At 50.5% G+C, this 27,286-nt stretch overlaps 1 protein-coding gene across 2 annotated transcripts in view; it reads right to left on the bottom strand.

Annotated features, from left to right (window-relative positions):
• The window catches only part of LRP4 (LDL receptor related protein 4), a 127,290-nt gene that overhangs the window by 28,436 nt on the left and 71,568 nt on the right, over positions 1-27,286 (bottom strand). Inside the window, exons 3-21 of one of the 2 annotated variants that reach the window (XM_006135340.4) lie at positions 18,134-18,250; positions 15,020-15,133; positions 14,433-14,549; positions 11,582-11,710; positions 10,939-11,058; positions 10,683-10,808; positions 10,131-10,256; positions 9,531-9,665; positions 9,211-9,336; positions 8,065-8,295; positions 7,663-7,819; positions 6,878-7,095; positions 6,311-6,487; positions 5,231-5,353; positions 4,233-4,441; positions 3,141-3,222; positions 2,503-2,608; positions 913-1,114; positions 383-572 (exon numbers count right to left, since the gene is read on the bottom strand). In XM_006135340.4, the coding sequence (XP_006135402.2) occupies positions 383-572; positions 913-1,114; positions 2,503-2,608; positions 3,141-3,222; positions 4,233-4,441; positions 5,231-5,353; positions 6,311-6,487; positions 6,878-7,095; positions 7,663-7,819; positions 8,065-8,295; positions 9,211-9,336; positions 9,531-9,665; positions 10,131-10,256; positions 10,683-10,808; positions 10,939-11,058; positions 11,582-11,710; positions 14,433-14,549; positions 15,020-15,133; positions 18,134-18,250 (2,805 nt within the window). Of the gene's footprint in view, positions 1-382; positions 573-912; positions 1,115-2,502; positions 2,609-3,140; positions 3,223-4,232; positions 4,442-5,230; positions 5,357-6,310; positions 6,488-6,877; positions 7,096-7,662; positions 7,820-8,064; positions 8,296-9,210; positions 9,337-9,530; positions 9,666-10,130; positions 10,257-10,682; positions 10,809-10,938; positions 11,059-11,581; positions 11,711-14,432; positions 14,550-15,019; positions 15,134-18,133; positions 18,251-27,286 lie in introns of both variants that reach the window. The other variant, XM_006135341.4, reaches the window with a different exon arrangement.

The following is a 27,286-nucleotide window of genomic DNA, read 5'->3' on the forward strand; positions in this document are numbered from 1 at the left end:
AGTGAGGGCAGCCAGAGCATGCAGAGACAAAATGCTTTGCTGTTCCTCTTCGAGGTAGAAAAGCAAGCAGGGAAACCTAAGAACTGGCTGTCCAGGGGGTCCCTTTAAGCACAGACCTCAGATAGCCTCAGGCAGCAGCCCCGCATAGTAAGTCCTAATGTGGTGCCCTGCCAGACCTGGTTCCGACCAGCCTTAAATGCAATTCAGAATCCACTCAGTGTGGACTTGCTATTTTGAAATGCATTTTGTGTGTAGACATGTTATTTCGAAATAACACTGTAGTGTAGACATACCCATACACTCTCTCTCTCACCAGAGGTGCAGGGCAGCAAGAGTCTGGGTGAGCTCAGAGCTGCCTGTGGGGGCGAGGCTGACTCTGTACCTGTAGGTCTGTGCCGGTGGAAAACATGAATGTCCATGAGGTTCTCCAAGTTATGCTGCAGTGTTTCGCGAGCTTGCCCTGTCCTTTTCTCTGCACTCTGGATGCTCTTGGCCTGCCAGTCTGTCCAGTAGATCCGCTCACCATAAAGAGTAAGTCCAAATGGGTGGGGCAGATTGCTTTCAATCAGCACCTGTCAGCCCCAAAACAAAAGTCCCCGGAGATCACATGGGTTTCCTCTCTCCCCTCCAAACACCCCCTAGAATGGATGAGGCTTGGAGAACAACAAAAGGGATAAGTAAATGGCACAATAGCTTCAAGATAGGAAAAGGTTGGTGTGGGGGAGGTGGCCACCCATATACTTCGCACTTACAAATGGGGTTCTTTTCTCTCTGTGCAAGTAGCTGATAAAAACTTGATTTAGAAACTTTATTTCCACTTCTCCCAGGCTCTTTTTTTTTTGCCAGCACTCTGCCCTCTACAACTGGCAGGCAGCACCCCACCTCCCCTCCCCTCTCGACTAGTTCTCTTACCTTTCTCTCACTGCCATCCAAGTGGGCATACTCAATGGTCTTCATGCCAGCATCTGCCCAATACAGGCGCTGAGACTCATAGTCAATGGCCAACCCATTGGGCCAAGTCAGGTTGGAGGAGATGATCACCAGGCGGTTGGAGGCATCCATACCAGCGCGCTCAATCTTCGGGCTTGCCCCCCAGTCAGTCCAGTACATGAACCTGAACACAGGGCCCAAAAGGGAAGTGAGCACCTGCACTTCCACCCCTGCTCACCATTCCAGTGGCTTGGTGCCTTCAGCAGCCAGTGGGAAACAGTGTCAGGCTAACATGATCTGTACTTCCATTTCCAGGGCCCTGCCACCTTTTTATACACATTGTCCTAGTCCAGAATCCATACCCCCTCCTCAGTCAAGAACCTGGCAAGGAGGAGGGAGGTGGTAAGACTGAAATAGGATGCAGAAGCAAGCTGGGTTAATGCAGCCTGATGCTTGGCACTGCAAGATCCTGCAGCTAAAAGGCAGAAGCTTTTCTTACAACATTCGCTTCCCACAAACCTCCTGTTGTGAGATTTGCTTTCAGTAGAAGAGTGAAACGTTGGAGACTCTCATGGGATATGTATATTCCTGGGCCAAAGGCCCATTGAGTCTACAACTCACTTGTAACCTATAATGCTTGCACTAATTTAGCTGGGGATAGTCCACTGTAATTCACTTTTGACTTCAGAATCATCTAATGGCTCAGCAAATAGCACAGCTCTCACAAGAACTCAGCATGGATATGGAATGAAATGAACACAACAATTACGTCAATAAAAGCCCTCATTCTTGTCTCATTTTACACGAGTGTAATGATATGGACTTCGGTGTGTTACACCTGATTTACACCATGTGATAGTGGGATGAGGCCCAAAATAGCAGCTATCACTCAGAGCTGTCTCTTGTAGAAGTGGCTGCTGCTTGTCTTGTGGATGCCATCAGCATCCCGAAGCCAAGCCCTTCTTCTCAGACCTTGGTTACACTAGTTATGGAGGCCTTTTTAGGTGGGGGTCTCTACAGCTCCAAGGTGTCCATATAACGGTAATGACACAATGACTCAAACTAGGGATGTAATAGTGTAGTCAATTAACGAATAAGCAAAAGCTAATAGGTTAATGCTATAGACTACACGCATTTCCCTCCCCCCACCCTTCTCAGTACATTTTTTAGCAGGCTGGCCAGCAGCCCAGCTGAGTTTCGGCTTGCACCAGGTCCAGAACCTACTCCTGCTGCGGCTCTGAATTTAAAGTGCATTAGGAGCCAAGCAGGCAGCCTTTTATCAGAGGCAGCAGCACTGGGCAACAGGCAGCCAGTCCACAAGGGGAGCTGGTTTTTAAACTGGCTCCCCTCGTGCACCAGCTCCTACCTGACACCCTGCACTGCTGCCTCTGATAAACGGCTGCTGGCCTTGCCCCCAGGGACTATAGAATAGTCGACTAACCAAGTCTAACTAAGAATTCATGAGGTTACTCAACTATTCAATTAACCAATATTAAACATCCCTAACTCAAACCCGAACACAGACACACAGAAGTGATCACCATGTAATCCCCAGAGGAAAGAAGTTCTCACCCTCCAACAGGGTCCACCACAATATCTCTTGGTCTGTCTAGGTTCTCCCAGATCAGTACAGTCCTCATAGTCCCATCTGTGTTGGAGACTTCTATCCGGTCTGTTCCTATAGGAGAGAGGGATGCGGGGAGCAAACTGACTTACTTAGTAGACAACTCACACATTCAGTGTCTCAACCGCAGCAACTGTTGAAACCCTGTGCATCTAGGAAGAAGTGCTCTGCCATTACAGGCATTTAGCTAAGTCCCAGAGGATGTCTAGGAGGATATTTTTCTAACATACCTCAGATCTCTAATCCTCTGGCAGGAATATCCTCCAGATTCTAACCATGCTGACACTGAGATATATAGGGGGAACACACAAGTGAAAGCCTGCTGCAGACTCTGCAGTGAGCAGCTAACAGATGTTCTTAGACATTCTTGCAGACATCAGCAACAGGGATGGAGCCCAAGCAGAGGTAACACAGGAAGTCAAGCTGGTTCCTACTTCATTAGAAAGGTGGGGTAGGAGAACCACGTGTTTGTCAAATCGAGAAGGACAAATTTGAAAGACACAGAGATGGGGCGGCCTACCTGAGGCTGAGTTTTTATGAATAGCGAAGAAGATTATACCCTGTAGAGAGCAGAAGATCCCAGTACCTGCATCGGTCCAGTACAACTTGTTGGTGACCCAATCGATAGCCAATCCAGCAGGGCTTTCCAAGCTGGTGTCCACCACAATCTGAGCAAGAACCAAAGCAAAAGTCACCAAACAAGAAACTCCAATGAGAACAGTTCTTGAGCCTGGCTCTCCACCAGTCAACTATGAGCAGCGCAAACAACTCAGGCTGACAAAATCCAAGCAGGAAAAGCCCCCATAAGAAATAGTGTTGAGGACTTCATAATTCAGACATGTCATTTAAAAAATGGATATTGGATACCCCCATTTTCTACCTTTATTTCGTTTCCTAACCACCAAACTCTTGAGCTCTGTCAACTGTTCTCTGGGTCTGTCTATGGCAGCCTGAGAATAAGCCAAAGGGGATTCAAAGGAAAGCACAGTCCTTAACATGTTCTCAGCTTCTGCTGAGCCAGGGAAAAGGGGATTTAGAACCTTGTTCATTTGTGCTTTATTGGGGAAAAATGAAAATTGAAACTGGGTATTTACAAATCAGTGTTATTTCTTGCCCTAATTCAGGGGTGGGCAATAAGCGACCATGGTTTGCCAGGGTTTGCCTTTGGTGGGCTGCCAGGCACTTTATTTACCTGCATGTCCACAGGTACAGTCGCTTGCTGCTCCCGTTGACCAAGGTTTGCCATTCCTGGGCAACAGGACAACTTCCTGCAGCTCTCATTAGGTGGGAACAGCAAAGTACAGCCAATGGGAACTGCGAGCAGCTGTACCTGCAGATGCCCAAGTAAGTAAAACATCTGGCAGCCAACCAGGGATTAACCCTGGTGAACTGCGTCTGGCCTGCTAGCTGCTTATTGCCCACCCCTGCCCTAACTTGCAGGAGATCCCAGACAAGGAGATTGCACACACAGCACTCACAAAAGTCGGAGAGCTCACCGTGGATCACCAGTGATTAACATGAGCCAAAAATAACATGGGATTGGACAGGACCAGAGCAACAGACTCCAGGAAGGCTAGTACAGCCCACGTGGCTCACACAGACACCTCAAGCCAGATACACAAGACAGAGGGCTCAGATGCCCAGAAACTGGTATCCCCACATACACAGGACACTGTACCTCCTGGCCTGATCCATCCCATTTTGCTCTGCTAATGGAGTCAGTGCTGACATCTGTCCAGTAGACATAGTCATCTTTTGAGTCCCAGTCCAGAGCCACAGCACTGCGCACATCAGCCAGGGGGATGACATCATCTGACAGGTCTTCTGTGTCGAAGCTGATCCGACGGATGTCCATCCTTCGGGCAAAAAGCAGGAACTTGTCAAGACCTGATCAAAGGTCGAAAGGTCTTCTTTTAATTTCTCTAAGTTCAACAACATAGTGACAGACACAGACAATTCTCCTCTTCCATCGGAGCTCCACTGCCTACACACCACTCAATGCTGATTCATAGGCCAGGCCCTCGCTGCTGGGAATAATGTGGTGGGGGGAAGGGAAGGAGGAGAACATGGTGCTGGAAAGCTGTTTCCAGGGGGTGTGGGAAATCACACTGCATGGAACAAGCCCACTCTGGCCCTCAAAAGATGGCATTGATCTGATCTAGAGCAGGTAGCTTTGCCATCTTTTGTGATTCCAGGAGACAAGAGGCTAATTCTCCTGTAACCGAGTGCACTGTAAATCAGGAGCAATTCCCCCAGCAGTTGACGGAATTAAGCTATTCATGTCTCACAAAGGCCAATGGATGTAGCTCACGCAGGAGTTTCCAGGTGACACACACATTCAGCTGTGGACACACACTGCGGCCTTAGCACTACTGCCGGTGGAAGCAGACTGGAATGGGTCTGCAAAGCAAGCACGCATCTTGCACCAATTTGCCACTCAGCGGGAGGTGCCAAAGGATGATGGGAACTTACAGTAGGTCCCCCTCTATTACCCTACTCTCCTCTAAAGGGTTTTTCTGCTGCACCTCTCTGACCCCATGCCTGGAAGTGACACAGCTGCTGCTTGCTCAGATTTCTGACCCGCATCTACACATGGGATGTGGGGCTGCGTGAACACATCCAAGACTGGGAGCATTTGGGTCTGTGGCATGCAGGTTCCGATCCCACCCCACTTACTCTGAGCACAGGTGCGGCTGCTGGTCTTGCGGAAGCCTGTGGGGCAGGCACAGGTGTAATCCTTGCTATTTGGCAGGCACAGGTGAGTGCAGCCCCCATTGTTGGCCCCACAGCGGTTTTTCCCTGCTCAAATAGCCAAAAACAAAAACAACCACACATAAGGCAACCAGTAAAGAGAGCCAGAGATGCAGAGGGGTGCACGCATGCATACACACGTAAGAGCTGGGAAAGGACAGCTATTTGGCCCTCCTGCCCATTCAAGCAGACCAGCCTCTCAGAGAGATGGGCACTGTGGGCTTGTACTCCAAGGGAAATTATTCTGGAGTATGGTAGGAAGGGATTTTGAAGTGGTGTAAGTATTTCAAAAAAACTTTTATGTACACAAGCCCTAAACTAGTGGTCCCAAAACGTATTTGGTTGCATCCACCCCCCTCACCTAGTCCACCGCCTCACAGGAGCTGGGAGCTACGATCAGGAGCAGGGCCAGTGCTACCACTGAAGCCGAGAGCAGGGCCACGGTTGGGAGTAGCCCCGTGGCCAGCAGCAAGGCTATAGCTGGGGCCAGGAGTGGGGCCATGATCAGAGCTACAGCTGAGGCCGCAACTAGGAGTGGGACTGCTGGGGTCAGGACCAGAGTGGAGCCCAGTGGGACAGCAGGGTGGGGGGGATGTGGAGTCCCTCTCCATTTCCTGTGGGGACTGGCCCAAACCCCACTGCTCCCTCTCCTGAATGTTCCTCCACACCCCCCTTACAGGGCATGCTTCATAGTTTGGGAACTACTGACCTAAACGTTCACTATCAGAAAGCAACTGCCCCCCCAGTGCAAACAACAGGAGCTATGATACACCCATCCAACATCATCAAACCAAGTTTCTCAATGGAGAAATTTGTGCTGAACTCTAGTAGCAGAGGGAAGCGTGGGGAGGTGGGTGGAAGGGGGAGAAGGTGAGGAGTGGATAGAACAGTATTCCTGAGGCCTAGGCCTGGTCTCGCCCTGCTGTAGAAGCTGGGTGGTGGACAAGTTCCCAGCTAGTTGGCTTTCCCTCTGCAGATGTGTCTCCCTGTCCCCTCTGCAGTTACCTGCTGGCTGGCGCTGAGGGTGCAGTGTGTGGATGTCCATGGGGAAGTGGAGCTTGTTGCGGATGATCTCCTGGTTCTTGCCGGTAAATTTATTGGCACTGTTGATGCTCTTGGTGTGCCAGTCTGTCCAGTACAGGCTGTCCTCAAACACTGTGATTGCAAAGGGGTGTGGGAGGCCTGCAGCAAGAGTCCAGCACAGATATCAAGGTTAATCCAGACCCCAAGGAAGCCAGACGAGCAGAAAAGCAGAGGAAAGCCCCTGAGCCTGTTTCTCTGGCCCACTCCTGCACAGCCAAGGGTCTCTGACCCCAATAGACTCAACAGAGCCAAAGCCAGAGTGCACCAAAGAGAGATTTGCCTCTCTTCAAGGGCTGAGAGGGGCAGAGCTTGTTCCCAAGGGGTGGGAAAAGTATGGCAGGCTCACCCCATGGTGGCGTCGGGGAACTGGGGGAAATGACAAGTAAATGTAGCCACCCTCATACAGGTTGCGCCAAAGCTCGCTCTGTGCTGCTACCTCTTCCCTCTTGCAGCTTAGCGCTCACCACAGGCTATCAGCCCACTTCCCACCTTGGCTGATAACAGCCTTCCTGTTCCGCCCATCCAAGTCGGCCCTCTCGATGACATGGTGCTTAGCATCCACCCAGTACATCCGGTGCCCGGCATAGTCGATGGTCAGCCCGTTGGGCCAGAAGAGGTGCGTATCGGCAATGATGCGTCGATTGGAACCATCCATGCTGGAGTATTCAATGCGAGGTGTGTTGCCCCAATCTGTCCAGTAGATGGTGCTAGAGGAGGGAAGGAGAGTCCTGAAGGCTAGGAAATTGAGGCCCTCAGAATGGTACCAAGCATCACCTTGCAGCCAAGGAGAGAACAAGCTGATTCCAACCTCAGGCTACGGGACTGGGTCCAGTCACAGGGGACACAAGAGCAGCCATAGCCTGTCGTGCAACACTCTTTGGATTCAAGTTGGGAAGGGAAAGCACCTCCATAGCTGCATCCTGGCCTGGCGCGTCCTGCTTCGTAAGGCTCCCTAGCTCTGTGAGCAGAGGCAATACTGTGTGCATAGGGGTGGCCCTGGGCCAGGAAACAACAAGTCGAGGCCAAGGATAGGGCCCTCAATGCTCAGTCCCATGCATCTGGAACAATATTTAATGTGGAATGAAAGTGGTGCCGGGGCTCAAGCAATTTCTTTACTTTCATAACTGAGGTGGCAAACCCCGAGATGCTGGGGCTGTGGAATGCCAAGCCTAGAGGCGCCAGAGTCAGGCCTTGCAGAAATCAAGCACATATTTGGAGGGTTCCCTCAAGAGGGTCCAACAGAGGAGTTAGAGGCGCCTCACGCTCCTACTTACCCCTTCATGGGGTGCAGCGCAATTGCTCGTGGCTTCTCCAGGTTCTCCCACAGAAGCACCTTTCTATGGGTGCCATCCAGATTGGCCACTTCAATCCGAGATGTCCCAGAGTCTGTCCAATACAGCTTGTCATGGATCCAGTCAATGGCAAGTCCACCTAGCCACGGGGGAGAATTAAGCACAGATCAAACCCAAGAATTACAGATTATGCTGCTAGGAACAATCCCTCTTTCCCCCTCAATCTCTCTGGAGGCCCAGCCAGGAGGCAAGTACTCTCCCCCATCCCCATCCAAGGAGACCCATGCACAGGGGATATATCCCAGCTGATTCTCTCTTCCTTCACTCCCACACTGTGGAGTCTGACAGCTTCCCATGCCTTTGCCCCAAGTGCTGACCACAAACCTGGGCTCTCCAGCCCCGTGGAAACCACCTCCTCCACATTGCTGCCATTGAGGTTGGCCCTCATGATGCGGTCCAGTGTGACGTCTGACCAGAACACCAGCTCTTTGCTGTGGTGGAAGTCGAGTGCAATAGCATTCTCCAGATTATTCAGGAGCAAGGTGTACTCCGGGCGGTGAGGCAGCACCTGCCGGATGTCAATCCGATTGGCAAAGAGCAGCACAGGCTCTGGCCCTGAGGGACACACAGAAGAGAACATGAGGAGAACCAGGCATGGTCTCTCCTGAGCCCAATGTCATCACATCATTACAATGGTACCAGAGAGCTAGCTGGAGGGTATAAAGCACTGGAAGGAGAAGACAAGGTGGATGTTCACCAAGAGCTGATCACACCCATCCCATCTCTGAGCTTTTCACACTCACATCAACCCCAGTACCCATTCCCACAGAAACAAGCCCCTGCCCACAGCATGCTGACATCACATACGTGCATATGGTGTGCTCCACCCGCCCCCTCTCCAAAACAACTCCTTGCACAGTTTACAGTCTGAAAGGACAGACGAGACAACAGCTACAGTCAGTCCTAGCATCTTAGCAGAGAGGAGCTGCCTTTTTGCTCTCTTTTTTGTTTTGTCTTGTAAGTGGGCGTACAAGGGCACTTGTTGAGCTATGCTACATTAAGAAAGCTAAGGAAAGCCCATGGTGTCCACCCACAGAGAATGAGATACGCAAACACAAAGCAGCGTCCAGCCAATACAGAATCAATGATTATGAGTCTGTTTCCATTTCTGGTTACAAATTACAGTCCAAACCCATAGAGGAGCAAACTGAGCAATCCACATGACAGGGAAATTCTTTTTGCTGCAGGGTGTAGAACACAAGGGAGCCAGAAGAAGAGGAGCTAGGCCTGACCCTACCAGAGGGAGAAGTGTGGTGCTAATCAGCTACCAACCACTGGGCTGTAAATCCAGAGGGTGAGTCTGTGCCCTAGGCAGATCATACCATCGCTAACTCAGGCCTGAAACCCCCACCTCTCTTGCATGTTGGTAGCACTTATAACCTAGCCAGGCTAACAAAGTGTTACTGAAACGAGTTACCAGAGTGTGCACACACATACCCATGCACACTAGCGCTGACCATTCCTTCTTACCCAGAGCTTTGCAGCTGCGCTTGTCCGGACGAAGCTCATAGCCTTGCTCACACCAGCACTGGAAGCCACCCTCACTGTTGGTGCAGCCCTGGCTGCAGTAACCCTCCTCAGCACATTCATTCACATCTACAGCCGGGTAAGGGAACAAAGTTACAATTTGATCATCATGATCCCACCCCTACCAGGAGCTCTCCAGCTCTCCCTGTTGCTCTCTCTCTATGTCCATGTTCCAACCTCCACTCTTGTCATGTGCTTCCAGCTGTGAGTGCCTTAGTGCAGCAGTAAGGAGAGCTGGAATGACTGTGTCCCAGCCTGCTCACCTTGACATGATCGGCCATCTTCCACCAGCCTGTAACCTGTGTGGCAGGTGCACTGCACCGTCCCTCGTGCCATCTGGCACTTCTGGGCACAGCCCCCATTGCTGAGGTTGCAGTTCTCCTCACCTGTCCGTGGACCTGCAGGTGCAGCAACACATAAAGAGGACAGAGATGAGACAAGGCAGCTGCTCAGCTCTTGTTAAGACAGCAACCACCCTGTCTACAGGGAGGTGACACCTCCTGCAAAAGGCTGCACCCTTCTCCCTCGGTGGCAGTAAAACACTCTGCTCAGATGAAGGGTAACCACTACGCTCAAGACCTGCACATTGGCAATTGGAACAAGATGCTTTGGGATTCACTCACTGCAAAAATACACAGGGGCTGGACAGCACAAGATTGACCCTCCTATTGTGCGTCCCGCCCCCCAAAGCCTGCGCGTCAGTCACTCACAGACCATTTCTAGGATCTCTTCCTCGGAATTTATAACTCCCATGAAGATCACTAGGATTGTTTCCCTGGGCCCAAGGCTCTCAATAACATTATGGGGGAGGAACCCCACCTTACCCAGCCTGGCTATGTGGCACTGGGAATGGGGAGACTCACGGCAGTTTTGGTGAGGGCTCTCGTCGCTGCCATCTCCACAGTCGTTAGCGCCATTGCACAGCTTCCTCTGGCCAATACAGCGCCCGTTCCCACAAAGGAACTGGTCAGGGGCACACTGGGGACTCCCTGTGGGGACAGAAGGGAAGCCCATACCCAGAACTAGGGTACAAACAACAATAACTCAGAGGTTTGCTGCACAGGACAGTAAGTCCCAGAGCAGAGAGCAGAGGAGCACAAAGTGGGGGAGGGGAACAGGCTCAGGAGTAAGGGGTGGGGATAGCCAGCCCTCTGTCTCCGTCGTCGTCCCCCCGCACCAGCCCTCAGTGCAGCACCCTCACCCAGCCCGCCCTAAGAGCTGGACGAGCGCGCCAGGCCCCAGGGCAATTGCCCCCTTTGCTCCACTGTCAGCAGGCCTGTGCCCAGTGCAGTTTCCGCACTAGAAGCTGTTGCTGAAGGGTGGGAGAGGGGAAAGGAATCGATGCTTAGCTACCTATGTCGAACTCAGAGCCATCGCTGTAACAAAAAGCGTAGCTGCCCTCCGCCAACCTGTACCTGTGTTCTCGCAGCTCTCCTCATCACTGTTGTCAGAACAGTCATCCTCTCCGTCACAACGCCATGACAAACGGACACAGCGCCCAGATTTACAGCGGAACTGGTCAGCTGTGCACATGGATGTGGCTGGGGAAACAAAGGAAGAACCACAAGGCAGAGTAATTACAATCCAACCCACCAGCCTCATGTCCTAATTCCCTTCCACTCCACATCAGCATCACAGACCAGGCCTCTGCCTCACATTCCAGATACTCACTGCAGTTCTTCTCATCTGACTGGTCGTCGCAATCGAAGTCGCCATCGCATCGCCAGCCTGGGTTGATACACAAGCCATTGTTGCACATGAATTCTCCGGAGCGGCAGGGCTGGTGAGAAGCTGCAGAGAGGGCACAGCCCATTAGTACCATGGCATTCCAGTTCCTCCAAGGCCACTCTCATGTCAAACTGGCAAGAACTTGAACCCTGTGCTCAGGGCAACCCTAAATCTCTCGCTGCCAGAAGCCAAGAAGGGATCCTGGGCAGATCACTCCAGTTGCCCCGTCCTGCACACTCACTCCCCAAGAAGTTCTGGCACTGGCCTCTGTCAGAGACAGGATATTGAGCTAGATGGACCCTGTATGGCCGTTCTTATATAACTGACCCATTTCAGGAATGTTTCAGCTTCTGTATCCAGGGCTCCTGGCTAGACAATGTCCCTGCCACCAGGACCCAGGCCAACAAAACCAGCTGGGGCTCCTCCAAAAGGATCTTTCCCTCAAGGCAGTGTCTCTTCTCAGTCAGGGCACTGGGGAGGGACACCTTCCCCAGGCCCAGCCAAATTCTTCCATTTGGATCAATGTGCCAGCTGCCGGGACCCAGGAAATTACTCTGGGAGTTACTCTCTCTTGCTGCTGACTCACAGCAGTCGGACTCATCAGACCAGTCCCCGCAGTCATCGTCCCCATCACAGTGGTAGATGTCCAGAATGCAGCGTCCATAGGCGCACTGGAACTCCTCCAAGCTACAGGTTGTGGCTGGAACATCTGATGCTAACAAGGAAACCAAGGGGAAAGAAAGGCTATGGGCACACGCCAATCCAGGGTATGCTTATGCTGGTGGGAACAAGAGGAGCCTAGCAGGCATGCCATGCAGCACGTGCAGTGCATATGCACAAGTGGCTCACTCCCTCCAGCCCTCAGTGTGTCCACAGCACTGACAGGGACCCATATGTTTCACTGGAAAGCTATTGACAGCTGCATGCAGTGGAACCAACCCACTCAGCACCACACAGGGATCCATCTTGCTGAATGTAACCCTCACCAGAACCAGAACTTTATCTCTGTGTTACGGGTGGGGAAACCGAGGTAGAGAGGGAGAATGCCAGGAACAAAATCTAGGAACGCTAACTCTCTCACCTTCTGACTCTACCTACATCCCTTAAATAAAGTCAGCCTTTGGGGTGCAATGAACCTCACCTTACTGAGGTAGGTCAAACTGCATGTCTGAAGCAGGGACTGTTCCTTTAAGGAATCAGAAATGGGATGGGAAGCTAAGCAGTTGGAGCAGCAAGGTGCTCTGTTTGCACCAGGTCTTTGAAGTGGCAATTCCCCTGACATGCTGCCAAAACAAACTGCTTCTAATCACTGAACTCCTTCCCAATAGGCTCTGACCCTGTGCAGGCCCTGGCACGTTCAGAGTCAAGGGCTTGCCCGCTGCCCTGCTGTGAGACAGCCCCCGAATGCTGCACAGGAAAGTGCCCTCACCAAGGGATTCTGGGAGAGTTCAGTGCAATGGAGACTGACTTCCTCTCTCAGCCTGGGCAGGAATCCATGGGACACTGTCCAGAGAGGGAACTGCAACATTCAAGCACATAGACTTCAGGCTGGGGAACCCAACTAATAACTTGTGATCTTTGGAGTCATGGGCAGGCTTTGGGATGGGGACTGGACCAAAAGCTGCCACTGCCGGGAATTCATACAGAACTGCCCCTCCAGCTGGGAGCAGGGGACAAAGGCAACAGACTCCAGTAAGAGCTTTTTACTTCATGCCAGGGTCTGATGGCCAGATGCTGAACAGGAGCCCAGCTGACTGACCCCAGGTGCTCTTCTAGAGAGCTGAACAGGCAGCCAGCCAGCGGGATTCAGGGATGAGAGGGCAGCTGGCAGCCATGGGGAGGGAGATAAAAGGAGGGAAGGCAGGAAACTGACCCTGCTAACCAAATAAAAAGCTTATCTGTAAATGGTTGGAGTAGGGAAAGGGACTAGGCAGGCTTTTTGGAAACACAAACCAAGCCTGAGAGGAGGGACACCATTTCTATCCCACCCAACCATGTAGGAGGAGGTTGGTACGGCTCCCTCTCCCTTCCCCAGGGCCAGTCCATGGCCGACAGGGAAGGGGACAGGCAGGAGAGCTGGAAGGAGGGAGGGAGGCCAGCTTCCTCTCGGAGCCTTTTCCTGGCTCAGAAATCTTTGCAGCCATGGCTCCCTGCCAACTCTCATTATCTGGAGAGATAAAAGACAACTTCCCCTCCCCCTCCCCCGCATACCCCCTCCTGCCCTTCAGGAGCTGTTGGCCCTGATCCCCCTCCCAGAGCCTTTTGAAGTTTCCTCCTATCTAGAACAAATTTTGCAAAATGCCCTTGAGAGCGGGGTGGGGGAAGGGGAGCTCTGCAACTTCCACAGACACTAACTGCCACTCAGAGATTCAAGAGAAAGGGGGTGGGGCAGTAAGAGGATCCTGCCCCTGTAGTTACTGGCCATAGAAGGGGGACAGCTGCTGCTGGCTTCCCCACACTCTGAGATCTGCTCCCAGCTCTTTTATCCACTTAGCTAATTCTAGACAAAATTTTCAACAAAATGTCCAAATAAAGAGATACGGGTCAGGTGGGACCCCAAAGCGTGTGCAGATGCGGGGGGCTCCCTTAGAGGGCTCTGCAAGAATCAAAAGGGGGGCCACAAATCCTTCCTTCAATCTTTGGTGCACAGGATCCCTGGCTCTGCCTCAAGGTCACACCAGCCTGGGAACAAAAGGGAGAAGCAGCCAGCCCAGGTTACCACCGAGAACAGCGATGGGAAACCAAGATTAGTGAGTGGCTGCATGAGTGGCCCTCCTTTGTCTCAGTGGGCTGCAGCCTTATGGCCCACGGGCCCACTGGTGTTCCACCTGCAGCCTGCCCACTCTGTCTGCAACACCTCCCCATGCACATCTTGTGCACTGAGGCATTGGAGCCCAGCACTTACTACTACTCTCCCTCTCTCCCAGCACTTTCGGAGCACCATGAATCTGCTGCGTAGCGCTCCCTTCCCACTCCTTCTCTTCCCTCCCAGAGCTTGAATAACGGGAGTTCAAGATCTGGGAGGGAGGAGGAGGAGGACTGGGGATGGAGTGCAAAACAGAGGACTCATGGTGCTCCTAAAATGCTGGGAGGGAGGGGGAGGAGTAGCGAAGTCCAAGGCTCCAGTGCCCCAGAGGCACATGGAGGAGGGAGGGAAGATGGGGTGTGCAAGCCGCAGGTCAAACCCCGGTGGGCCACATGCAGCCCAGTGGACCACAGATTTCCCACCACTGACTTAGAAAGAGACACACACAGTACTTGTCTGTACCAGGAGGCCGATGAGGGCTCCCAGCACCAAGGATGGAACACAGCGAAGCTGCTCGCACAAACAGAGCCAGTTCACTTCCAGTGCCAGTCACAGAAGGCACCCTAAGCCCAGACTGGTAGCAGGACCAAGCAGCTAGCTCCCAAAGCTACAGGGGAAGGAAGGTACTTACGGCAGCTCTCCTCATCCGAGCCATCCTTGCAGTCTGTATCGCCATCACAGTACCAGTGTTCAGCTATGCAGCTGCCGTCACTGCAGCGGAATTCCTTCTCTGAACATTTCCTCATGTCTGCAGGCCAGAAACAGCAATGCAATCAGAGCCCAAGAATGCCAGGACACCCGAACATGCCTGTGCCACCCACTAAATCCCCAGAGCATCCAAATACACCCATGACCTCTGGTGCCTGGGCACAGCAGCTGTGCCCATTCTGTTTTTGCATTGAGTATCGTATTAAAAATTAATCCTCAAGAATTCAGAGTTCTGCATCAAGAAACAACAGGTCCAAGCATGGGCAAATGAGACTAGACAGGGATGCTGCTTAGAAGAGAAGCCCCATCGCCTTCAACCTAAGCAGTAACCCTGGTAAGCATGTCCCCAGCTGCCCATTTCCAGCAATCCAACGGCGTGGCCTTACCATGCTTTAAGAGATCATTAGCGCCCAGTGGTTGGGAGCATGTGCTAACCCCTTTGCAAGCAGCTGTCCTAGGCCGATTGTGCAGGCACACCTTTCATGGCACTCCCATGGATAGGCCACTCACCACACTGCTCATCGCTGTTGTCACCACAGTCGTTGTCACCATCGCAGTGCCACAGGCTGCGGATGCAATATCCATTCTGACACGAGAACTCATCCTCCTCGCACTCCCGTGGCGCTGTAAGTACACAGCCGAGAGGAAGCTGAAGACAAGCTGATCTACCTTACAGAGCCAACTCCTCATCCCAGCACAAAGGGGCACTTTAGAACAATGCCCTCCAAGAGGGTGCCACCATAAAGGGGCACTCGTCCCCCATCACCACAGCACAACATGGGGTGGAGGTCAGAGACGTCAAAGCCAGCTTGGGATTCCAGCAGAGACTCTCCTCCATTCCAAGTCTTGGCACTGACTCCCAAGCCCTGCAGCCCTGAGACTGGAAAGGAAATGTCTGGAGTGCCGCCCAGGTATCTGTCCATCCTGTGCTAGGGCTCTTTCACCGCCCAACAGCAGGCTTGAATGAGCCCTGCATGGTCCAAAGGGCAACACTGGCTCCGTACTCAAGGAATTAATATATTTCGTCACTATTAAAATAGGGACACACTAGTCAAACTGCAGCTTTACCTCCTTGCTATGGCCAGGCCAAAGCTGCTCTCCCAGTGAAGGAGATGCTGAGAAGCAGGAGAGAAAGAGCTCAGTTCCTCCAACTCTCCAAGCCTTGAAATTCTGCTTCTGCCCATGTCATCTCTTCAGATCCCTCCCAGAGACTTCCTTGCAGAACAATGAGGAAGGGACTTTGGAGGGGGACCTTCCCTCACTAAGGGGAACTGAATCCAACAGAAACTTTCAGCTAGGACTAGAATCTCCTATGCTGCACACTGGGCAGCTTACCTCGCTATCCAGCCCATGCTTCCCAAGCAGAACCCATGTAATCAGCTTCCCCTCCTCCTTCTCACAGTTCCAAATCATCCTCCTTCTCCTGCCCTGCCCCTGGAAAACACTTATCCACAGCCCACGTTCCTCCAGCACCACATTTCAGCTGAAGGGAAAGGGTCAGCACTGCTCAGACCTGAAAAAGTTAGCAACAGTGAGCATCAAAGCTCACCACAGAGATATCCCCCTGTGGCTTCAGGTCCAGAGCAGTCAGCCCTATGCCACAGCACTGGGCTTTTCAGGGAATAAAGGTACTTCTCCCCAACACTTACTTCCCTCTTGTGTGTTATCCCCACAGCAGAGCAGGAGCATGCTGCTGGGTGTCACACATAATATTGCTTTGCTGGATCTTCTGTTTCCCCTACATTTGCTGCCATGTAGCAGTCATGTGGAAGTGTCCATCTCAGCGACACCCTCTCACCACCCCTGCCTTGCTGCTCTGGTCTCCCAAGATGGGGATGGGGATGGAACTGGAGAATATTGCATTCAATGACCAAACACTTGCACCCTCAATTTATGAACATCCCAACTTCTGTGCAGAGGAATATTAAATGTCAATATTTAATGAGCTCTGTGGATTGAAAGGGGCATGGAAAAGACACTGTAAAGCTGGACAACAAAACTGTCCTACAAAATCGTGAAACCACAGAGCCCTAACTCCACTAACCCCAGCCCCCAGTGTAGGGAAGAGGCAGAGACCAAGGTGTGACCCACATTAACTAGCTACAGTCCCATAGGGAGTATTCTGAGCTCTGGCAAAATGGCGCTAGGGTAGCATGAGTTCAGACCTACAGTTGTTTGGGAGGTGGAAAGGAGTCATCAGGGACAGTGTCAAGTCACATGTTCTGGGGGTGGGCTCAAGAGTATACCCACACACCTGAATCACCCTGCACACTCCTCCCCCACTGCTCAGCATACTGGGGAGAAGCGTGTCAAGCAGCAGAGAGAACTAGCCTGACAGCACACAGCTCAGTTCATAACAGCAGCCTGACGCCAGCCCTGCTGTCAGTGTAGCTCCAGAGACCTGTCAGTGATGTGTGTTGCAGGAAAAGATGGTTCTCTGGCACATGCTGACAGTCCCTGAGATGGGGGCAATGAAACAACCATGAAGCAGGAAGGGGCACTTCAAGCACTGACCAGCCTTCACTTACTGGAACATCCCCAAATAGCACCTGCCCCCAGCACAGAAGGGAGAGGGTGGAGCTGCAAGAGATCAGGTATGTTTCCAGTCACATTCTATTGACTTTACCATCACGGCAACAGCCCTAGGTGCTGCCAGATCTAGTGTGGTATAGTCTGGGCTCTTTCCAGGCAGGGCTCTCTGATGTGGTGCCAGGTCGCCTCATCTCAGGATAACTGGGCCTCTGGCCAGACCAATGTCCCTGCCATACTCTCGTCAATGAAGCTGTCTGAAGGGAGAGGACCCCAAGGATGGCCCCACACAGCAGTGGAGTCAGACAGTGGAACCTGAGGCCACAGGAAATCAGCCAGACAAACAATTTAGTGGGATTTAGCAGGGGTTAAGCATTTCCATGAACAAGGAGCGCTTGAGCAGCTCAGCACTCAGGGAAGTGCTTCATGGGACATTAACTAGCAGGCCTCAGGGCGTAAACTGTTCTCCAGCTGGGACCAGGAAGCATCCCCTCCCCCAGGATTAAGAGCTACACAACTGGCTGGCCAGGTGCACTGGTGGGGGAGGGTCACCCTTCTCTAAAGCATCAGATACTAGCCTCTGCAAGATGCAGCATATGGAATAATGTGGGCCATGGGTCTGACTGAGTGAAAAAATCCCCATGTTCCTGTATCAACAAAGTTAACACTAGTTAACCGTTTGGGTGCCAGGTTCCCAGGCTATGTCTACACTACAATGATCTATTGGAAAAAGGTACGTAAATTATGCTCCACAGTTTGCGTACCTTTTTGCGATAGTTTTTTTGGAAGAGGCTTTTCCGAAATTTGGCCCGTCTACACTGGGCCAAATTTCGGAAAATTCTCCTCTTTCAGAAGAGTCTTCTTCCTCGTGAGAGGAGGAAGACAGGGCTTCTGAAAGAGCCCGTCACCTCTTCTGCAAATAAAAGCAGAAGAACAGACGAGTTCCCTGGACACAGCAGAGTCTTTCCGGGACATCTTTGGTACCCCGGAAAAACCCCATAGTGTAGACACAGCCCCAGAAGTCTAGCAACATCCTTTCAACAGCATCTCATCCTTTCAACAGCATCTCATCCTGTCCTTGAAGGGTTAACCTACGGCAGTCCTGTTCATCAGAATCATCTTCGCAGTCGTTGTCTCCATCACAGACCCAGGAGCGGCGGATGCACTTCCCATTGTCACAGTGGAAATCCAAGGGGGAGCAAGTAGGCAGCACTGAACACAGGAGAAAGGAGACAATTCACTATGTGCCTGCAGCAGGGTTTCTATAACGACCGTTTCCCCTGCTTCCACTAGCGACAAGCTTCCCAGAGGTAATGAATATATGTTTAAGATTATAAGTGAGCGTAAACCCTGGAAACTTGTGGTTGAGTGGTACTGCATCACCCCAGCAGCACTAACCTTCCCCACACTGTGGCCAAATCACAATGTTCCATTCTCTTTCCCATCCCCTACAGATGGCAACTCTTCCCATGCTGGTCCCCTCCCCGAAGTTACATTTCCTTCCTGACACTCAAGAGAGTTAACAAAATAGAAACATATCTAAATATTTCCCCACCCTGCATGCTCCCCCACTGCGTCTTCTCCTCCCCTGTCTATTACATGGGACACATGTCTGAAGGGATGCTCTTGAGCACACTCCCGTAGCATGTCTGTGAGAGGGGAATCTCCCAATGAGGTGTTGCTTCTAGGGCTCATGCCAAGGAGTTTAAGGCAGAAGGTGAATATGCTCCACCCTGCCCCAGGCAGGGAGGAGGGGAAATAAAGGGCACACTCAAGGTGAGGTAGTGATGTGGACTAGGAGATAGGGTGTTTGCTTGGGGAGGGTAAGGTGGTAGGTCCTAATCCCTCACCTCCAACTCTAGGAGTGGAGGAATAGCCAATACAGAGGCTGCCTCTACAGAAGGTAGGATAAAGGGTGCTCTGAAGGTGGGGGGGCAGGTTCCAGTGTGGCCTAGGGGATAGGGTGCTTGCCTGGGGAGGGCAGAGTACAATTAAAATGGGGTTGCTGGATTGTGGCTTCAAAAGGGCTCATGAGCATCCCCAAGCTAGAATTTGAGGGAGAGCACACACCCAACGCCACCCTTCCTTCACAGATGAGAGGAACACTCACAGCCCTGGAGGTTCATGCTTTTAAGTGTTGCCAGCTGCTGTGGGAAGGAGACTACACAGGAGACTCCTGACAGGTGTGTTCTCCAGAGAACAATGATACAATGAGGAGCAGAGCAGGGAGAGGCTGGTCTCTGAAACCCTTTCATCCCAGCCCAGCCTGCCGATAGCATCTCTCAGCTGTCATCACCCAGGTCAGTGCTGCTCTGCTAGGCTTAGAACTCCTCCCTATGCTGCCAAACACGCTGGGTGGAGGGGGAGCAGGGGGTTGGATACAGAAACAACACAATAGACAAGAGATAGGGCAGACCCCGTGTGGACTAGAAAGAACAGACTGGATGGACACACTTCCTGTTTTCCCAGTCCCACCCTCCCAATCGACCCTCTCGTCCCCCCAGCTCAGAGTTGCTGCCAACATTCTAGGTAACCAGTGCACATTAGACCAAGGAACCTCACAGGCTCTTTGACTTAAGTAGACCCACCTGGGACTGTAACAGGATTTAACCCTTGGCCGACTCTGTGCAAAAAATGCCAGCACTCCTGACTCTCACAGCGTCACTAACCCTCCTAAAAGGCCTCTCTTGTAGGATCAAGCACTCTCCCTTCTCAGCAGGATACCAGGGACTTAAACCCAGAAACAAGCATGGCTCTCCACTATTGACGGAAAATGGCAAAGAACTGAGCACTTGCCCCAGAAAGCTCCCAAACTGACAGCACAGAGGTGCAACAGGCCTATGGCTTGATCTGCCTCACATAGACAAATGGTTCCCCCTTCCTGAGGCTATGTCTACAGTAGGGGTTTTTTCCGGGATACCAGAAGTTCCGCCACATCCAGGGAACAAGTCTGCTCTTCTGCTTTTTTTTTTTGCAGAAGAGCTGACGCGCTTTTTCAGAAGCGCTGTCTTCCGCCTCCCACAAGGAAGAAGGGCTCTTCTGAAATTTGGCCCAGTGTAGACAGGCATAATTTTGGAAAAGCCTCTTCCGAAAAAACTAATGGAAAAAGGTACGCAAATTGTGGAGCACAATTTGCGTACCTTTTTCTGATAGATCAGTGTAGTGTAGGCACAGCCTGAGTGTAACGCCAGGTCCTTTCTCAGCTTGATGCACCCTTGGACATGGCTCATCTTCTAACACAGAGCACCTCTGACCCCTCCCCAATTCCTCAGTGGATAGCCTCTCATCGTCCCAGCCTGTCACCCTTCTCTGGCTAAGGAGTTTCTAAGTCAGGTAGAATCATACTATGCATGTGCTGAGTATGCTTCTTTGACCACCTCTTTGGGCTTACGCTTTCCATACCACTTTTACCCTCTTCAATGAGCTAATCACTACAACTGCACCCTTAAACATCATCTACTGCAATACTAACCCCTCCTGCTAACAGCGCCATGCCAAGGAGGAAACTGAAAAGAACAGTTCCCCCTCCCAACATAATAAAAGCCATGTGGGTTGGCAGACTAGCCACAAGACTGGAAACCTACAGGACCTGAATTCTAATCTCACCACAGGCACTGACTGGTCTTAGAGATACTTCGTAATTCAAGAAAGGCTGTAGGTACAATACAACTTTACAGAAGTTTAGGGGGGACTCAAAACAAGACAGCTGTTGAAAAGAAGGTTCACAATGGATATTTCGTTCACCCACATTTAGAGTGATGCATAGAGAGATAAGTAAGAGCAATGGGTTGAAATTAAGAGGGGACAAGTTGACCCAATATGAAGGAAAACTTCTTGAAAACAAGGTGTTCCAGAGTGTAGGGCATTCTTCCCAGGAAAGGAACAGATGCCCCACCACACAAAGCCTTTAAAACAGCACTGGACAAATTCCTACATAATCCAGCATGGGTTTTTACTGCCTAGGATTCTACAAAGACTTTTGTTCAAAATCACACCTAGCCTTTCCAGGTACATCTACTTAGCCTGCAGCAGCAAGGCTCGGAGTTCAGAGGGCTCATGCTACAGCATTTCAAAAAGCTGTATACACGTTGTGGCTTAGGCCGGAGCTTCGGCACTGATGCCCACCGCCTCAGAGCCCTATTGTCTACACAGCTGTTTTTAGCACTGCTGCATAATTATGAGTCTGTTGACCCAAGCTCTGAGACTTGCTGCTGCAGGTTGCTGCTCCCTGTGTAGACAGACATTCTCCACCTGACTGAGGCCGAGGGGGAGAGGAAGGCACACATACATGTCTCTACATTCACCCACCAGAGACTCATCAGAGGAGCAGGTTTTCTAGCTGGAGGTTTGTTTCCTTTGGCCATGCTCTCTGGGCACACACCTCAACAACCTCCTCCTCCTAGAGAATCCCAGTGCTGACTGAACATGGAGACTGAAATACTATGTCCCAGGGCAGGAAGAGGGGACCACATCCTCCTCTCCATACTTTACTCCCAAAAATCCAACCAGAAATCTCAGGTTCTTGGATCTTGAGAGACAGGACAAGCTCATAGCTCTGCCTCTCTCCCCTCAATGCAGCCTCTGAAAATAGCATACAGACCAGACCCTTCCTGGCCTCAGCAGCAGTTTAAAAGCTAAAACTATTTCCCCCCAACACTGCCCCCCCTACACACGCACACGCACAGCATATGCATTACTGTCTGCTCTCCCCAATCCCAGCATGACTAATCACCAAAGGGCTGCGCAGGAGCTGCCTAGAAGGGAATTTGCATACAGACTCTCCAGGGAAGAATTTTTCTGGCTCCCAGAGGTTTAGACCATTAGCATTGGTTCAGAGCTGATACTGGCATCGCATTCAACTCCTTCTTCTCTTTGTGAGGTAACTGCACAAAATGAAATTCCACCCCAACAGGGAGCAGTTCAGCCAATTTCATACCCTTCGTAAATATGAAAAATAAGCTTCATGAGTTAGGAAAAAGAAAATGACACACAGAAACTGCTACATGCAAAGAAGGGCCCTATTCCCACCTTAGCAGACAGCAAGTGTGTCTGCCAGCCCACACAACTCTATAGCACAGACAGAATTTCCTTTTCCACAAGAGCCTCCTATAAAGACACCTAAGACAGGATGATGAATGAAGGCTGAAGTTTCACAGAATACAGGAAGTGCCAGCTCAGATCAGGCTCCTAGAGCCCATCTGGCAGGGATGTTAAAACGTCTAACCGGTTAAACAATAGGCACTTATCCAATAGTGTTTTAACCTAGGGTCTGCCACCTGGCTCTGCCATGGCCACGATGTCCCACCACTGGCCTTGCTGCAGCTGGGTGGTCACACTGCCCAGCCTTTCCGCAGCCAGGGCTGAGCCTGCTGTGGCTGGCTGCTGCCAGAGTTCACTGGCAAGCAGTGGTTAACTGGTAAGCATGCGTGTAAGCCTCATGCTTACCAGTCAACCATTAAATATCCCTACTATCTAGTCCAGTATCCTGGGCTGTGGGGTGGGAGTTAACTAACCCATGGAAACTAATTTAAATTTAGAACAGGAGCAAAACAGAAACTCAACTTTTCACTCAGGTTATCAGCTTGAGCTCAAGCCTAAAAGCTGAGTTGCCATATTGTTACTACTATTTTAATCTTAATTAGTCAACACTAATGCTAGCTAGCTACCCAAGTTAAGAACACCTGTTTCTGCGTGTAAACGTGTCTTGACAGAAGTGGCCAGTAGCAGATGCTTCAGAAGAAAATGTAGGAATCCCCATGTGCACCATTATGCAAAAGCATCCCCATAGGGTAAACTTACTCCTAAACTCACTCTCTTATGCCTCTCATTAGCTAATTTTATGCATTAAATTGTAGGTACTGTATTTGTAATCCTTTCTAATGCTACTCTGGATGTCCTCACTAACCTGATCCATTTTGGAATCCTTTTGAGCTCTTATTCTCAGTTGGTACCTTGTGGTAATGAGTTCCACAGGCTAATTCTACCTATTGCCAGTGACCAACACAAAAAGGCTTTTGAACTCCTGACCTCTTCTTCCATGTACTTATCCCTATTGCACATTCACACTGGAAATCATCCGAGAGTTCAGCAGAGCTAAGTCTACCATAGGCCTGCTGTACCCACTGTCTCTCATCACACAAAGCTGCTTTTTTATGGTCATGGGAGGGAAGTCACAAAAGATTAACGGCTGAATCATGTCCCACAGCCTTTGGAATGCTTCAGCCCTGTGTGATAAGGCACAAATTGCCTGACACCCAGGAAAGCAAGTACCTCAGAGGCATAGGCATTGACTCGATAGGTGTTCCAGGGCTGGAGCACCCACAGGGAAAGATCAGTGGGAGCTCAGCATCCAAACTCCCCCTCTGTACTTTTCTCCCCCAGTAGTCCCACTGATCAACTCCTCCTACTACCTCCCAGCACCTCCCGGCAAGCCACAAAAAGCTGTATAGCACCATTTGGGAGGCTCTGGAGTGGGGGAGGGGGAGGAGGAGAGACATGATGCGCTTGGGGGAGAAGGCAAGGAAAAGGCAAGGTGGAGGCAGGGCAGAAGCAGGAAGAGGCTCACTGGAGGTGGGGGCAGGATGGTGTGAGGGCGGTGGAACATCCTCTGGCTAGAGGGGAAATAGGCACATATGTTCACAGTCCTTACCAGACAGGACTGTTTGCTTGAAGCGTACAGTCCGTTCAGTCTGAGGGCACCTAGGGGAACCCCAAGAAGAAGATACGTTCCTTTTTATATTCTTCATAGAATAGGATCTACATTAACATTTCATAACACTATCTTCAGGCTGGCTTTGAGCCTTACCAACTCCTCACCATGCTGTTGTCATGTTGATGGTGCCCTGAGATGGTCTGAAACCACACTGAGATTCTGGAAATATATCTTTGGCAAAAGGAAGGAGATGGTTCAAAAGGATGTGAGCAAAGATCTCCCCAGCAATGGAGAAGAGGTCAATGCCTCAGTAATTCCCACGCATTGACTTGTTCCCTTTCTAAAAAAACAGTCACAATATTGGCATTCTTTAGGTCAGGTGGAATTTCTTAATCGACCCAACATCTAACAAGAAACTGAAGTTTTTGCACGAGGGCTGTTCCACTGGGTTTAAAAACTTCCATGGGGATGTCATTTGGGCCTGGCACCTTGCTGCTTCTAGTCTGAGAGATGGCACACCAAACTTCCTAGATAATGGGGACCAGCAAAAGGTTCTATTACTGATTGCTAAGAAATGTACTTTATGGTTGCAGTGGAGACTTTAGATCCGCGGTTCAACAATGTCCTGAAGTGCTCCTTCCCACCTTGCTTGAGAGCTACAATGTCCTTAAAAAGAGTGGAGCAGTCCTGAGATTCCAGAGAGGTTATTCCACTTTGGGTAGACCTATAGATGGTATTTATTGCTTGAAAAAACGCTTCTCCTATCAAGTTGATCAGCAAAGCTCTGGATCTCCATGGCCTTTGCTTGCCACCACTGATTCTTGAGGTCATGCAGCCTATTTTGAAATAAAGCTTAAAGAGAATAAGTCTCTTGTTTTTGCTGGTTAGAGGGTTCATTGTGACAAATGCAAAATTTCCTTGCTGTTCTCATCGAAACAATCCTGGTGGCAATGAATGGAGTACCCAATAGATTCAACACATGCTTTACGAATAATGGTCTTGAACTCTTCCCAATGTGTCCAGATATTTCTGATGTTGTCAGCTAGGTCAGAGAACCTCACAGTGAGGTGTTGCTGAAGGCGTTCATGGCTAGCATGATTTTAAAGGGCCCTGATGTTAAATCTCTTCACATTCCTTTCAGTTGTTTATGGTATTGTGGTGCAAATCACATGTTCAGGACTGATCTGACCAAATGATGGTCTTCCCTGCCATCATGCATACCTTTCATGGCTGCTATAATGTGGATATCAATACGACTACATGCTCTGATTATGACATAGTCAGGAACATGCCAGTGTCCGGAATGTGGATGTTTCCAAGTGGTCTTGTATTTGCCCCTCTGTCTAAAAGATGGCATTTGTGATAAGCAAATCATGCTGCACACATTTGCTAAGGAGGAGAATGCCATTAGAATTGACTTTCCCTGGCCCTGCTTTTGCAGTAGTGTCTCTCCAGAGTTTGGAGTGCCAAATGACAGCACATCACACAGGTCTGCTCCATGCACACAGGCCAGGGACACCATGCCTTTGTTTGTTGCGGATGCTTACCTAGCTAAAGAAAACAGCAGTGTGCGCAGCAGGCCCCAGATAAAGGGCAGGAACCCTTAATCCAGCCATGAAGAGAAATCAGAATGCTCAGCAGGGGCCACTGCATTTTGCTGTTATTTCTCCAGAACCCAAAACAGAAAATACTCCCTCTAGTGGTATCACTGAATTTGATGTTCAAGTGCACTGTCAGAAAATCTGGACTCCCACACAAGGGGTGTGTCTAGACTACACGCCTCCTTCGACGGAGGCATGTAGATTAGCCAGATCGGAAGAGGGAAATGAAGCCGCGATTAAAATAATCGCGGCTTCATTTAAATTTAAATGGCTGCCCCGATCTGCCGATCAGCTGTTTGTCGGCAGATCGGGGCAGTCTGGACGCGATGCGCCGACAAAGAAGCCTTTCTTCATCGGCACAGGTAAACCTGGTTTCACGAGGCTTACCTGTGCCGATGAAGAAAGGCTTCTTTGTCGGCGCATCGCGTCCAGACTGCCCCGATCTGCCGACAAACAGCTGATCGGCAGATCGGGGCAGCCATTTAAATTTAAATGAAGCCGCGATTATTTTAATCGCGGCTTCATTTCCCTCTTCCGATCTGGCTAATCTACATGCCTCCGTCGAAGGAGGCATGTAGTCTAGACACACCCAAGCTGTGCAAAGGTGAGACAGAAATAGAAAGGGACCACCATCTGCAACCAGCACCAAATCCTTTACAATCCTGAAGGGGCCAAGGTCAGTGCCTGGGAGCATCATATCCTCTGTGATGTGGTTTTGGAGATATGACTTAAGTCAACACAAAGCCAAAATTCCCAAAGCAGGGAATATGTGGGGCTGGTGTCTCTTCAAGAGGAGAGGTAATGTAGCCTGGGAATCCTTTTCAGTTTAACCTGAACTTAAAATTCCTGATTTTTGAGCAATGGTTTGTGGAGTATTTGTTTGTTTCATTTACACTAACTATAGCAAAAGTCTCTATAAAGATTTTTAGTATTAGCATCACCCCACAATTTTCATCTGGGACAGATTAATTTGGCAGTGTCACACATGGCCCAGTCATCATAGGTAAAAGGAGACACAGCGTCCAAGAAAATGTCTTGAATGAAATGAGATACATACTCATGTGGCTCAAGAGATGCAGTCTGCACTTCTGACTGGGTTCAGGGCAGTGGACTTTTATCTCATTTTCAATTACCTGGGAGAAAAAGAATAACCAGTCCCCCCCCCCACTCTCCTTAAGTCCAGAAAGTGTGGCTCAGCAGGAAGCAAGCAAGCAAGTCTCTGTCCCAAAGAGCCGACAGTACAAAAACAAATGGAGCCAACACAAGCACAGTCAGAAAATGTTCAATGGAGCAGGAAGACTCTATGAAAAAGGCAACAGCTGGGATGAAAAAAAAAGTAAAATCTTCTAGGGAACAGCCTGTTTCTCAGGTCTGAGGCTGAATTTACTCAGTTCTCCTCCTTCCTCTGCCTTATAAAAGTGGGACCCACGTGTGTATAAAAGACAGAAATATTTCTAGTATTTGGGAAAGGGCCAGGCCACATGTGCAAATGAAAGCAGATGTGAAGACAGTCTTCTGCCTACATTCCTTTGCTTTGATTAGCGACAATCCCTGGCCACCTCTGCTGGCACAAGGTGTGGAGCAGCTGAGCTGCTCTGGCATGTGCAGCAAGTGGTTCCAAAACAGATGCTGTCATGGAGCCAAAGAGCTGACACCTGAAAGAAAGTCTATGAAGCTGGCATGACAGCTGCAAGGGTGCTTATTACTATTATTACTACAGCACTTTGGCTCGTAAACATGATCCAGAGCAGAAAGCAAATATGACATGAACTAATTGGCTCCTGTAATAGCAGGGTTTCAGCTTTGGGAGGGAAGCAGTCCTGCCACAAGAAGTAGGCAAAGGACACATACGCTAGTAGTGTGAAGGTTCTCCTTGTCCAGGCCATTGCTAATAACCCTCAAGGCCAGTGGAAGACCTTAGGCAAGTCAGATATACCAGGTACTCTGATGCAATAAAACTGAGCAAGTCCTTGGGGAAGCCAGGGAGAGGCTGGA

Source organism: Pelodiscus sinensis, chromosome 4 (assembly GCF_049634645.1).
Source record: "Pelodiscus sinensis isolate JC-2024 chromosome 4, ASM4963464v1, whole genome shotgun sequence".
Lineage (NCBI taxonomy): Eukaryota > Metazoa > Chordata > Testudines > Trionychidae > Pelodiscus > Pelodiscus sinensis.